Below are 15,400 nucleotides of genomic sequence, written 5' to 3' on the forward strand. Positions count from 1 at the left end.
TACCCAATGTTTGTTAAGCCGGTCCGTTTTACATCTGCATAATCCCCCTATTTATGTACATATATAAACGGAAAAGCAAGTAGTCCGATTTTTTGAAATGTACGGAACACGTGTATGGAAACCATGGAGTGATTAATCAGTACTTCAGTTTTTGTGCCAAACTTCCCCTGACCCTACTCTTTAAAATAGTTCAAATCTTTTCGAATTTGTTTTCAGATCGAAGGATATGGTTGACTAAGTTAACGAAAATATGGTTCGGGAAACGCAGTGAAACGGGCCGGGTTACCCTAGTCGGTTTATAAATAAGACAATTAAAAAAAATTCGAAGAAATTCAAAAACTCTAACAAAAGAAAAACGTTTTCGGTACACGTTTTCCAAACGTTTTTTTCTTTGCGTGTATTAACTATGTATGTGTAAACTCAAGTATTCGTCCTAATACCAGTCATTTCTGTTCATATTGAGATAAACTTGTACCCCTTAATTTACTTAACTAAGGAAATACGGTTTATGTTATTTCCAAAAACTACTATATCAATGATACCCCACAAATGCTTATGGTTACTAATTCAGTGGGGGCGGTTAAGGATATGATATAGTCGGCCCCGCCCGACTTTCTACTTTACTCACTTGTTTTAGAAATTCAAACGAATACGGATTTCAATTTATTTGTGGGATTGATTACGCCTTTTTTATGCTAAGGAAGAAGAAGAATTTTAGTTTTTTTACAATACTTTAAAACATAAGTCTGGCAATGGGGAGGTCCCCTTCCCCCGAAAAATAAAGTAGCGGATCTTTGAGTTTCAAGCAAACAGGTGAACTTTGATCCAATAGTTGGGCAATGTGGAGGTCCGCCTCCACGTCTAAATATCAAAAAATCAAGTAACCTGTGTTAATTTCATAATTAATTTAATAATTTAATAATTATTACATTCTATTATTTTTTGTAGCTAACTGTCAAATGAAACGGGGAATATTAACAAAAGTAACGTTTTTTAAACTTTAATTAAATTGAATGAGTTATATTAATTTAATTAATTGGGTAAATGGTTAGATAATTATTCTGTCTACTTGACTGATTATTCCTCCTTTATTTTCATTGATTGGTTTCCTTTTTTTACTTTTAGCTGAACTTTAAATTGAGAATAGCCACCTACATTGTTTGCTGTTCATTAACTGGTTTTACCTTCCTTGAGATTGGTTGGAGTTCAAAAAACTCGATATTTTATTATCCTTTCGTCCTAGCCTCTTTGATATTTTTTGGATTTGCAGGCATGGCACCAATGATAGCGAATGGTGAGTAGGAAAAGCCTTGTATTCATTTTTTCAAATATGGCTAATTATTTTTGTTCTGGAAAAAAATAATTAATTTATTTTGTATTTTGTCAAAATTTTATTTCTATAGAAAATTTGGTCAATTTTATTTTCTACAGAAAATTTTGTCAAAATTTTATTTCTATTGAAAATTTTGTCAACTTTTTTTCTATAGAAGATTTTGTCAAAATTTTATTTCTATAGAAAATTTTGTTAAAAATTTGATTCTATAGAAAATTTTGTAAAAATTTTATTTCTATAGAAAATTTTGTCAAAACTTTATTTCTATAGAAAATTTTGTCAAAATTTTATTTCTATAGAACATTTTGTAACAATTTTATTTCCATAAAAAATTTTGTCAAAATTTTATTTCTATAGAAAATTTTGTCAAAACTTTATTTCTATAGAAAATTTTGTCAAAACTTTAAAGGGTGATACGGTCAAAATTTGGTCAATATAAACTTGACGTATTTCGTTCAATTTTGCATTTTAAAAAAAGAACACCCCTCATTTTGAAGGTGTGTGTGTGTAGAATGTTGCTCCTATTTTGATTTTGGAATTCACTCTTCAGTTGTCAAAATGCCGTCCAAGCAAGAAGAGCAGCGTATCAAAATTTTGCTCGCGCATCGCAAAAATCCGAGCTACTCGCACGCAAAGCTGGCAAAATCGCTAAAAGTTGCCACATCAACCGTTACAAATGTAATTAAAGTGTTTGGGGAACGTTTGTCGACAGGCAGGAAGTCTGGATCGGGGGGAAATCGAAAATCGAAAACCGGAAGCCGCTGAGACGACAAAGAGAGTTGCCGGTAGTTTCAAGCGAAACCCTAACCTCTCTCTCCGAGATGCCGCAAATAAGCTGGGTGTATCGTCTACAAGCGTGCATCAAGCCAAAAAACGAGCCGGACTATCGACTTACAAGAAGGTAGTGACTCCAAATCGCGATGATAAGCAAAATACGACGGCCAAAGGGCGATCCCGGAGGCTGTACACGATGATGCTGACGAAGTTTGACTGCGTGGTAATGGACGACGAAACCTACGTCAAAGCCGACTACAAGCAGCTTCCGGGACAGGAGTTTTATACGGCAAAAGGAAGGGGAAAGGTAACAGATATTTTCAAGCACATAAAACTGTCAAAGTTCGCAAAGAAATATCTGGTTTCGCAAGCCATATGTACCTGTGGCTTGAAAAGCAGCATTTGCATAGCTTCCGGGACTGTCAACCAAGAAATTTATGTGAAAGAGTGTTTGAATAAACGTCTGCTGCCTTTCCTGAAGAAACACGGTTGATCCGTACTGTTTTGGCCGGATTTGGCATCTTGCCATTACGGTAAAAAGGCCATGGAGTGGTACGCCGCCAACAACGTGCAGGTGGTTCCTAAGGACAAGAGAAATATTATGTTTGGGACATAAAATGTTTGTAAATATAATATGCTTGGATGCAAACATATATTAATTTAGAAATAGCCTATAAACATATATGTGTTTAGTAGCTTGGAGCGCTATTTAACAGGGAGCGATATTGAATTAAGTTGGTGGTTGTTGCTTGTTATTACAAAATTAACATTTTATTTTTCCTTGGGCAATTGATCAACTACTTCTTTGATCCTTACAAACTGTGTGGTCCGCTGTTCGAATCCCCGTCCGGCAAAAGGTAAAATTAAAATAAAAAAAATCATACAATTGAATAATTTCTTCTACAATGTTTGTATTACAGAAAAGGTGCTAAGAACTAAAAAATCTCGTGGAAGTGAGAAAGATGTGGGGGAATATACAATTGGGCAGAAACAAAATTTTGAGCATTCAGGTCGAAAACCTATGTTGTTAGCACCTATATTACCTGTTTATTTTCATAATTCATTATGATTGTAAATATATAAATAAATAAATAAATAAAATTATGAGCACAATATTGTTTGGGAGAATTTTTTTTAAGCATATAATATTTTTGGGTGCAAAATGCTTCCAAACATATTATATGTTCAAATAATAACATATTGTTTTTTGGAAGACAACATTATTGAATTTGGATGCAAAAATACAAAATGTTTGGAACTTAGACTACCCAAACATATATTGTTTAGGCCAATATGCTTTCAAACATATTATATATTGGAAGAGATCAAACATATAAATGTTTGGGCAATACCCAAAAATGTATATGCTTGAAGCAAAATATGTTTGGGAGTATATGTTACAGAAGCGATTTTTTGTGAGCGTGTGAAATCAATATAGAACACCGGTCTTTTTTTGAAAATTTAACAGGGAGAGGGACCTCCTTGCTCAACATTTTCAAACTTAGAAAAAAGTTCTGAATTGAATTTTGAATTTTCTGGGATGCTGGAAGTTGGCTCAAGCAAAATTCGCATTCCTATTTTAAGGTCGTGAAATCTTTAGCCTCATGACAATTTTTTTAGTGTATGAAAAAGTCCATTAATTTATGAATTATATTGATATTCTTATATTTTTATGTGTATCTCGGTATTTATTCGAAAATAATCGACATTTTGGTATTCTTATATTTCCAGTTCCTCGTGATATAGAATATATGAAAAGGGAGTATTTCAATCGATGGTACTGTTTAAGTTCCTATTACATGGCTTTGATTACATCCCAATTGCCTATTCTATGCCCTATGTCCTTCATTGGAGCAGCTTTGTTATATTTCATAAGTGAACAACCAATAGAATTGAATCGTTTTCTGTTGTACTTCCATTTCATAATATTGGTGTCTGTAATGGCCGGGAGCTTTGGACTACTCTTGGGTGCAAGTTTTAAAAGTTTGGTATGTAGTAATAAGAAATGTTTATTTAAATTGATCCAATGTTATTTCATTAACCCTCTAATAACCCAATTTTTTAGCCAGCTGATTAAAAATTTAATGTTAACGACACAAAAGCAAGAAAACTAAACAAGAAAATTTTATACGGTAAAATTCAGTATATGATGCAAAGCCTCTTGAACAGTTTCAACTAAGTTTTCTTTTTATTTTACCCATTTTGTTGTTTTCTTAAGGTGTGTTTTACTAAAACTTCCTTATTTAATGCAGGCCGCCTAAAGGCGGGATTAACCCTCTAATTTAAAGGAGGCCGCCTTTAGGCGGGATTGGGCATTAGAGGGTTAATATAACAAATACTTTTCATTGAGGTATTAAAGATAGAAAAATAATTTAGAAGAAAACTCATTATAACGTCCTTAACCCTTTAACGTCGAAGAATTAACCGCTCGATAAAATTAAGTTTTTCTTGCGAATTCATATTTAAAATAAACCTAAGTAAAGTTTTTTTACTAAGTAAAGTTTTATCATTTGTAAACTACAACCAGCACAAAAAAATACGTGACTTAGCAAGTATTCATGACCATGCGTGCTTGGTTTTGAGCACTTTGTGTAAGCTTGGGCACCAATAACGCACTATTTACAATTTCATAGCTACATGTGTTCTGCGTCGATAAAATAATACGAAATGGGACATATATGTCCCATTCATCGCCAAAGGCTTAAGAAATCGCATACACAGCAAACATGACATTGTTAAACACACGCAGAGAAGAAACATGATTGTCACAATCATATTCGAAGAGCAAAATAATATGATAGGAGCTATTTTTGCGGCGACCATGTAACATTTTCACTTACAACCATGTTGGCTCTGTGAACATGGTTCTAAGAAAAATAAAATTGTCCTCATCTGAAATGTTATTATATTGATAAAAAGAATTTTGTTTCAATCAAAAGACATGGTCACAACCTAAAATGTTTTGATTTTAATGAAAAAACTTTTTTCGTCGTCGTAAAAAGGACGCCACTTGAGAAAAGGAAGCACGAAATTAACTTTATTTATTGTTTTTATACCCTCCACCATAGGATGGGGGGTATATTAACTTTGTCATTCCGTTTGTAACACATCGAAATATTGCTCTAAGACCCCATAAAGTATATACATTCTGGGTCGTGGTGAAATTCTGAGTCGATCTGAGCATGTCCGTCCGTCCGTCCGTCTGTTGAAATCACGCTAACTTCCGAACGAAACAAGCTATCGACTTGAAACTTGGCACAAGTAGTTGTTATTGATGTAGGTCGGATGGTATTGCAAATGGGCCATATCGGTCCACTTTTACGTATAGCCCCCATATAAACGGACCCCCAAATTTGGCTTGCGAGGCCTCTAAGAGAGGCAAATTTCATCCGATCCAGCTGAAATTCGGTACATGGTGTAAGTGGTCTCTAACAACCACACAAAAATTGGTCCACATCGGTCCATAATTATATATAGCCCCCATATAAACCGATCCCCCGATTTGGCTTGCAGAGCCTCTAAAAGAAACAATTTTCATCCGATCCGGCTGAAAATTGGTACCTGGTGTTAGTATATGGTCTCTAACAACCGTGCCAAAATTGGTCTATATCGGTCAATAATTATATATAGCCCCCATATAAACCATTCCCCCGATTTGGCTTGCAGAGCCTCTAAGAGAAGCAAATTTCATCCGAATCGGCTGAAATTTGGTACATGGTGTTAGTATATGGTCTCTAACATCCATGCAAAAATTGGTCCACATCGGTCCTTAATTACATATAGCCCCCATATAAACCGATCCCCCGATTTGGCTTGCGGAGACTCTAAGAGAAGCAAATTTCATCCGATCCGGCTGAAATTTGGTACATGGTGTTAGTATATGGTCTTTAGCAACCAAGCAAAAATTGGTCAATATCACTCCATAATTATATATAGCCCTCATATAAACCGATCACCAGATTTGACCTCCGGAGCCTCTTGGAAGACCAAAATTTATCTGATTCAGTTGAAATTTGGTACGTGATGTTAATATATGGCCTCAAACACCCATGCACAAATTGGTCGATATCGGTCCATAATTATATATAGGCCCCATATAAACCGATCCCCAGATTTGACCTCCAGAGCCCCTTGGAAGAACAAAATTCTTCCCATTCGGTTGAAATTTGGTACGTGATGTTAGTATATGGTATCCAACAACCATGCAGGAATTGGTTCCTATCAGTCCATAATAGTATATAACTCCCATATAAACCGATCCCCAGATTTGACCTCCGGGCGTTTTGGAGAAGCAAAATTCATCCGATCTGGTTGAAATTTGGTACGTGGTGGTAGTATATGATATGGATGACAGTCTTTCGTAGAAGTTTCTACGCAATCCATGGTGGAGGGTACATAAGATTCGGCCTGGCCGAACTTACGGCCGTATATACTTGTTTATTTATTTATAAACTAAATCATTATTTATTTGTATTTATAATGTCGTGCTCAATGTTTGTATAAAATTCTTTTCGCTGCAAAAAAAAAAATTAAATGCTCACGAAAACAATGTACATGGTCTTTATGGCCATGTAAAGGTTTTAGACATGTCTATACGTAAGCTATAAAAATACTGTTTTTCCTGCAAAAAAGTAAAAAAAAAATTGAATGGTCAGGTACGTGGGTTTCCCGACCATGTAATGGTCTCAAATTCTATTATTTAAATAATAAAACATGTTTGCCGCATTTGAGAACCATTTAAATGTTTATTGCCAACATATATTTTTCTCCGCTCGAAAATTATTTTTACAAAGACAAAATACATGATTTTCGCGACAATTACATACTCTAGATAAGCATTAAATGGATGCGGCAATCATGTCCAAAATTTGTTTTTCTGTGCGTGTAGCGCGATTAATATGATATGTGGTTGAAGATACGTTGTATATTTAACTAGCCGAGATACAAAACAGGTACACGTACACGTACACTGATGTGGCAGCCGCTGGCCAATGGGTGGGATCCATCGGGTCAATCCGGTACGAAGATCACGCCGCCGAGATCGTTTTTGTCAGCGCACCTAATAGGATAATTATAAATTCAGAACCGTGCTTTTTTGGTAAACAAACGAAAGACTTGAAGAGTACCATAACTGCATTTAATTGTCTTATTCGAAAGCATCCCAGAAATATTAAATGTCCTTCTGGTTTTAAAGATTAGTTGGCATAATATTAAATTGGGTTCAAAAATCACAAAGATGAGGACCTTTTATTTGATGCCAAAAAAATTGCGTGTTTATAGTGCACGTTGATGACTCATAATAAATATTTAATCCTTCCACATTCTAATTAAACCATTGGGTGCGCTGACAAAAACAACTTGATTTGTGTCTCTGATAGTGCTATATATGATCATAATTTGTCCATTGATTTTTGTACTGGGACCCTATAAAATTTATATATTGTTGATTGTGGTGAAATTCTGTGTTGATCTAGCGATGTCGGTGCGGCAGTCAGTCCGTCCGTCTGTTGAAATCACGCTAACTTCTGAACGACTTCCGAAACTTTATACAAGTAGATATCAAAATATTTTTTTATATGAAAGCTGATGTGTGTTCCTCCAAGTTTGCAAATTCGTGGGTCTCTAGTGGGTCCATGGGCTGACCTATAGGCGTTGAAAGTTGGACACCACGGATGGAACATATCTTGATATCTTTATTCGTTTCAGAATTATATAAAAACAAGTAAGTAAAGTAGAAAGTCGGGCGGGGCCGACTATATCATACCCTAAACCACCCTTACTGAATTAGTAATCATAAGCATTTGTGGGGTAACATTGATATAGGTCTGGGAGATAAACCGCAGTTGCATATTTAAGAAAATTAAGGGGTACATGTTTATGGGTGCTTTGTCTCAATCTGACTATAGCTCATAGTCAGTTTTGCCAGGGAAAATATTCGGTTTACCATACAAGGACAAAAAAGTTCCCTACTTTCCCATACATTCCCAAAAAAATTTTCTCTACAATATTTTCGTTAAATTTTAACAAATTTTACAAAACAAAAATGGTTCTAAGTACTTTATTATCTTAAAACATGAAACTGCAACATATATAACCTAGAATATAAATTTGTATTACCACCATGGTTGCCACAGTTGGTAGAATTCTACCAAAACTAGTATTTTTATACTCAGCACCATAGAATGGTAACGGGGGTATAATAAGTTTGTCATTCCGTTTGTAACACATCGAAATATCGATTTCCGATTATATAAAGTATATATATTCTTGATCAGGGAGAAATTCTAAGTCGATATAACGATGTCCGTCTGTCCGTCTGTCTGTCTGTCTATTGTAATCACGCTACAGTCTTCAAAAGCAATCGTGCTGAAATTTTGCACAAACTCGTCTTTGGTCTGCAGGCAGGTCAAGTTCGAAGATGGGCTATATCGCTCCAGGTTTTGATATAGTCCCCATATAAACCGATCTCCCGATTTGGGGTCTTGGGCTTATGGAAATCGTAGTTTTTATCCAATTTGCCTGAAATTTGCAATCTAGAGGTATTTTATGACCATAAAGAGGTGTGCCAAAAATGGTGAATATCGGTCCATGTTTTGGTATAGCCCCCATATAGTCCGATCTCCCGATTTTACATCTTGGGTTTGTAGAATCCTTAGTTTATATACAATTTGCCTGAAATTGGTATTTTAGGACCATAAAGAGGTGTGCCACAAATGGTGAGTGTCGGTCCATGTTTTGGTATAGCCCCAATATAGACCGATATCCCGATTTTACTTCTTGGGCTTCTAGAATCCGAAGTTTTTTATCCAATTTGCCTGAAATAGGAAATCTAGAGGTATTTTCGGCCATAAAGAGGTGTGCCGAAACCGGTTGGTATCGGTCCATATTTTAGTATAGCCCCCATAAGAACGATCTCCCGATTTAACTCCTTGGGTTTCTAGAAACCGTAGTTTTTATCAGATTTGCCTGAAATTGTGAATATTCTGGTATTCTAGGCTCACAAAAACGTGTATCGGATTAAGTGTTTATCGGTCCATTTGGCAATGCCTCATAGAGACCGACTTCATTTCTTGAGGGTATAGAAGGCGCACCGATCATGAAAATTGCTTGAAACTCAATGTAAAATTTCCAGATTTTACTTCTCGGATGAAAAAGTACAGATTTAAGATTTCCAATCACAACGTTATTTTATAATTTTCTTGCACACTTACAAGAGATGTTAACGATTCCTCTAAAACTCAAACAATAATGGTTCTTATAAATCCAGAATCTGATATAGTCCTATAGCTGAAATCTTTAAATTTATCTTTGGGAAGTGTCCTCAAGTCCTCAAGCCCTCCTGAAATTTCAAAGGAAACCCTAATATTTGGTTCATGGTGGTGGGTATTTAAGATTCGGCCCGGCCGAACTTACTGCGGTATATACTTGTTTTTTGTTAAATCTCTATAGAAATAAAATTTTGGAAAAAGTTTCTATAAACAATTTTTTTTGAGAAATTTTTCTATAGAAATAAAATTTTGATAATAAATTCTATAGAAATAAAATTTTGAGAAAAAAACCCATAGCAATAACATTTTGAGAATATTTTTTATAGACATAATATTTTGAAAAAAAAAACTATAGAAATACAATTTTGAAAAAGTTTTCTATAGCTATTAAATGTTGACAAAATTTTCTACAGGAATAAAGTTTTGACAAAAATTTCTATAGAAATATTTGTTTGGTAGATTTGTGGTAATTTGTGGTGATCTTCAAATTTTGTTAGATTTTTTTTGGGACGTATGCCCAAGACGCTACACGCAGAGAAGAAACATGATTATCACAATCATATTTGAAGAGCAAAATAATATGATAGGAGCTATTTTTACGGCGACCATGTAACATTTTCACCTGCAACCATGTTAGCTCAGTGAACATGGTTCTAAGAAAAATAAAATTGTCCTCATCTAAAATGTTATTATATTATGGTCTCAAATTCTATCATTTAAATAATAGAACATGTTTGCGGCATTTGAGAACCATTTAAATGCTTATTGCCAACTTATATTTTTCTCCGCTCGAAAATTATTTTTACAAAGACAAAATACATGGTTTTCTCGACAATTACATACTCTAGATAAACATTAAATGTATGCGGCAACCATGTCCAAACATGTTTTTTCTGTGCGTGTAAATATTAGAAAAAACATATACATATAGGGAATTTTTGTGCTAGGCTAAGAAGTTTCCGAACTGCCTTCGTACTCCTAGCAACACTGGCAGTAGTTGATATTGCACCTACGGAGTTAGTATGCCACCAATATTGAACCCATTATTAAACAAGTATATACGGCCGTAAGTTCGGCCAGGCCGAAGCTTATGTACCCTCCATCATGGATTGCGTAGAAACTTCTTCTAAACACTGCCACCCACAATCGAATTACTTAAGTTGCGGTAACGATTGCCGATGGCAAGGTATCTTAAAAGCTCCTAACACCATCTTCTAAATTGTATGTAAGTCCATACGTGGTATATATTAAATCAAAAAAGATCGATCCAATACGTATGTAATTCAGTTTGACAAAGTAGACATAAAATTTTTACAAAATTTTCTATAGAAATAAAAATTTTCACAAAATTTTCTATAGAAAGAAAATTTTGACAAAAATGTCTACAGAAATAAAATTTTAACAAAATTTTCTATAGAAATAAACTTTTGACAAAATTTTCTATAGAAATAAAATCTTGGTAGATTATTTTGGGCTCGAGTGGCAACCATGATTATGAACCGAATAAAATTTGAACAAAATTTTCTATAGAAATAAAATTTTGACAATGATGAAAATTTTATTATGAACCGAATAAAATTTTAACAAAATTTTCTCTAGAAATAAAATTTTGACAAAATTTTCTATAGAAATAAAATTTTGGTAGACTTTTTTTGGCTCTAGTGGCAACCATGATTATGAACCGATATGGACCAATTTTTGTGTGATTGGACCAATTTTGGTATGGTTGTTAGCGACCATATACTAACACCACGTTCCTAATTTGAACCGGATCGGATAAATTTTGCTCCTCCAAGAGGCTCTGGAGAACGTTTTATATGGGGGCTATATATAATTATGGACCGATATGGACCAATTTTTTCATGGTATACCAATACCATGTACCAAATTTCAGCCGGATCGGATGAAATTTGCTTCTCTTAGAGGCTCCGCAATCCTAATCTGGGGATCGGTTTATATGTGTGCTATATATAATTATGGACCGATGTGGACCAATTTTTGCACGGTTGCTAGAGACCATATACCAATACCATGTACCAAATTTCAGCCGGATCGGATGCAATTTGCTTCTCTTTGAGGCTTCGCAAGCCAAATCTGGAGATCGGTTTATATAGGGGCTATATATAATTATGGACCGATGTGGACCAATTTTTGCATGATTGTTAGAGACCATATACCAACACCATGTACCAAATTTCAGCCGGATCGGATGAAATATGCTTCTCTTAGAGGCTCCAAAAGCCAAATCTGGGGATCGGTTTATATGGGGGCTATATATAATTAAGGACCGATATGGACCAATTTTTGCATGGTTGTTAGAGACCATATACCACCATCATGTACCAAATTTCAGCCGGATCGGATGAAATTTGCTTCTCTTTGAGGCTCCGCAAGCCAAATCTGGGGATCGGTTTATATGGGGGCTATATATAATTATGGACCGATGTCGACCAATTTTTGCATGATTGTTAGAGACCATATACTAACACCATGTACCAAATTTCAGCCGGATCGGACTAAATATGCTTCTCTTAGAGGCTCCACAAGCCAAATCTGGGGATCGGTTTATATGGGGGCTATATATAATTATGGACCGATATGGACCAATTTTTGCATGGTTGTTAGAGACCATATACCAACACCATGTACCAAATTTCAGCCGGATCGGCTGAAATATGCTTCTGTTAGAGGCTCTACAAACCAAATCTGAGGGTCCCTTTATATGGGGGCTATACGTAAAAGTGGACCGATATGGCCCATTTTCAATACCATCCGACCTACATCGATAACAACTACTTGTGCCAAGTTTCAAGTCGATAGCTCGTTTCGTTCGGAAGTTAGCGTGATTTCAACAGACGGACGGACGGACGGACGGACGGACGGACATGCTTAGATCGACTCAGAATTTCACCACGACCCAGAATATATATCCTTTATGGGGTCTTAGAGCAATATTTCGATGTGTTACAAACGGAATGACAAAGTTAATATACCCCCATCCTATGATGGAGGGTATAAAAAGAGAAAATCGCTCAATTAGTGTGGGTAACAAATCCAAATTTGTAAAAATCGAGCAATATTCTTATGTAAGAGCTACAAGTACGTATAAATACTATCGGCTAGTACATCAAAATTTGAAATTTGATTAACATTGGTTAATAAATAAGAGTATTATGGCCAAGTTTGAGAAAATCGAGCGATGCATATATATGGAAGCTATATGTAAATCTGAACCAATTTGCATAATATTTTTCGGGTTTGAGTAATACCACAAAAGGTTACCTTGTGCAAAATTTTAGTAAGATCAGTTAAGAAATAGGGCCTCTATGGTCAAACATAAGGTTATTAGGGGCACATTTTTCAAAATCGGGCGATACATATATGGGAGCTATATCTACATCTGAACCGATTTCGATGAAATTTTGCACATACCGTTAGTACTATAGAGGACTGGCTCTAGCCAACTTAGAAGATTACATTTGGCCAACCTTGTGTACTATCGGTTGTTAAATAAGGGGTTTATAGCCAAATTTTAAAAAATCGGGCGGTACATATATATGGGAGCTATAGCTAAATCTGAACCGATTTCGATATGGTTAGTGCTATTGCATATTACATTTAGCCAACTTTGAGTAAGATCGGTTGATAAATAAGGATTTTATTACCTAATTTGGCAAAATCGGGCGATACATATATCTGGGAGCTATATCTAAATCTGAACCGATTTCGATGAAATTCTGCAGACTTAAAGGGTGATGCAGAAGATTATTTTGTGCTAAATTTGACGACGATCGGTTGGTAAAAAGTGCAACGTGACCCCATTTGCCGAAATCGGGCGATACATTTATATGGGAGCTATATCTAAATTTGATCCGATTTCTTCCAAATTCAATAGCGTTCGTCTTTGTGCCCAAAAAACTCCCTATACCAAATTTCATCAAAATCGGTTAATAATTGTGACCGGAATCCTGTGAACAACAAATACATGGACAGACGGACGGACACCAAGCGCTAGATCGACTCAGGAGGTAATTCTGAGTCGATCGGTATATATTTTATGGGGTCTAAAACAGTGCTGCCGCTAGTGAAAAATTGAGTGAAGTAGATTTTGGAAAAAAGTGGAGTAGATTGAATAAAGTTGAAGTAGTCCGTCTGTTGAAATCACGCTAACTTCCGAACGAAAGAAGCTATCGACTTGAAACTTGGCACAAGTAGTTGTTATTGATGTAGGTCAGATATTATTGCAAATGGGCCATATCGGTCCACTTTTACGTATAGCCCCCATATAAACGGACCCCCAAATTTGGCTCTCGGGGACTCTAAGAGAAGCAAATTTCATCCGATCCAGCTAAAATTTGGTACATGGTTTCAGTATACGATCTCTAACAACCATGCAAAAATTGGTCCACATCGGTCCATAATTATATATAGGTCCATAATTATATATAGGGGTAATATGGGGAAAAATTTAAAAATTTGAAGCAGAACAAAAAGTGAAGCAGATTTTTTGGAGAAGGAGTGACGAAGTAAATTTTGTGAAAATGAAGCAAAATACTTCGATTGAAGTAGTAGCGGCAGCACTGGTCTAAAATCAATATTTCTGGTAGGCACATTTTTTGGCAGATCAAACTTATTATACCCTGACCACTGTGTGGTTTAGGGTATAAAAACGCGATTTGGATCCATTGTGCAACGTTTGTTGGAAATCAGATAAAGTGGAGAACAATTAAGTTCAATTTCCGAACGAGGTAGTTAATTTTTCCCATTAAACGGTTTATTTTTATTTTCTGTGTACGAAAGATGTAATACACTTGATTTAATGATTAGTATTTAATTCATTAAATAATTATAGAAGATGTAGAATAAAATGTTAAAAACATTAATATTACGTGAATTTTTATGTTTCCTTGTGTATCTCTAACAAATTCTATGCATTTGTTTTTCTTTTTATTTTGTTTTAATAGCAAGCCTTATTTGCTGGTCCCATATTTATTCTCATCATGTCCATATTTGCTTATCAGCGAGTATGCGCTACAGATCTCACATCACTACAGGAATTTGTGATACCTCTCAGCTATATGACGTATGCCATCGAGGGACTGATGTATTCCTTACTTGCCATGGATCATGAGGAATTCCCTTGTCCATCAAGCGATGTGATTTGTTTTGGCACAAAGCCAAAATATGTTTTAAAAATGTTTGGTCATTCCACTATGAACATATCACACTGTACCATTATTTTGATTGCTGTAACAATTATCTGTGCAATATTGGCATTTGGTATATTGAAATATCGTTTAAATTTTAAAAAGAAATCAAAATGATTGAAGATTTGAATTGAAATGAAATTCATTTGTGTTTTTGTTTTTGGTATAAATGAACGTGGATGCAAAAATACATATGTAGGTAAGTAAACAACGATTACTGGAAATCTCTCAATGATAGGGTTAAGCAGTTCAATATTCAGCTATTATTGGTACTTGGCCATAGAGATGTTCTTGGTTACCATCAAAGCATATGACTTACATTGTTTATCGATAAACTAATAATTCAAATTGTTATATTTGCAAGACAAAACAAATATGTTTGGGACTTAAATACATTTTTATAGCAAATTTGATACGATTAGGTTGAAATTTGGTAGGTGGTGTAAGTACACACAAAAAAATATATATATGAATTTGTACATAAATTTGTACATTTTTATAAATTTATGTACACTTACATAATAAATTGTTTTCGTAAATACTTGTTGTGAAATTATGAATTTTTTAATAATATATATGGACGGTTTCATAAAATCAATGAAACTTTACTTAATATATCAAAAAATACTGTTTTTCTCTTAGCGTGAGAGAACTACAACATAGAGTTACTCTCATATGTAACAATACAATCATATAGTACGAGACAACAAAAAAAACGAAACAAAACGTTTTGAAGGCAACACGTGTGTTTGAGTTTTTCAGTACAGTTTGAGTCGCCTTCGCGATTCGAAGAATTTTTATTGCTGTAAAAAATTGAC

General features: G+C 34.9%; 1 protein-coding gene across 1 annotated transcript in view; it reads left to right on the plus strand.

Annotated features, from left to right (window-relative positions):
* LOC142239934 (ATP-binding cassette sub-family G member 1-like) overlaps nucleotides 1-14,699 on the plus strand; it is a 40,269-nt gene extending 25,570 nt beyond the window's left edge. The window contains exons 7-9 of the mRNA XM_075311669.1: nucleotides 1,126-1,294; nucleotides 3,839-4,095; nucleotides 14,340-14,699. Coding sequence (XP_075167784.1) covers nucleotides 1,126-1,294; nucleotides 3,839-4,095; nucleotides 14,340-14,699 — 786 coding nt within the window. The remainder of the gene's footprint in view (nucleotides 1-1,125; nucleotides 1,295-3,838; nucleotides 4,096-14,339) is intronic.
* Nucleotides 14,700-15,400: the final 701 nt, after the last annotated feature.

This window comes from Haematobia irritans, chromosome 5, assembly GCF_050003625.1.
Source record: "Haematobia irritans isolate KBUSLIRL chromosome 5, ASM5000362v1, whole genome shotgun sequence".
Lineage (NCBI taxonomy): Eukaryota > Metazoa > Arthropoda > Insecta > Diptera > Muscidae > Haematobia > Haematobia irritans.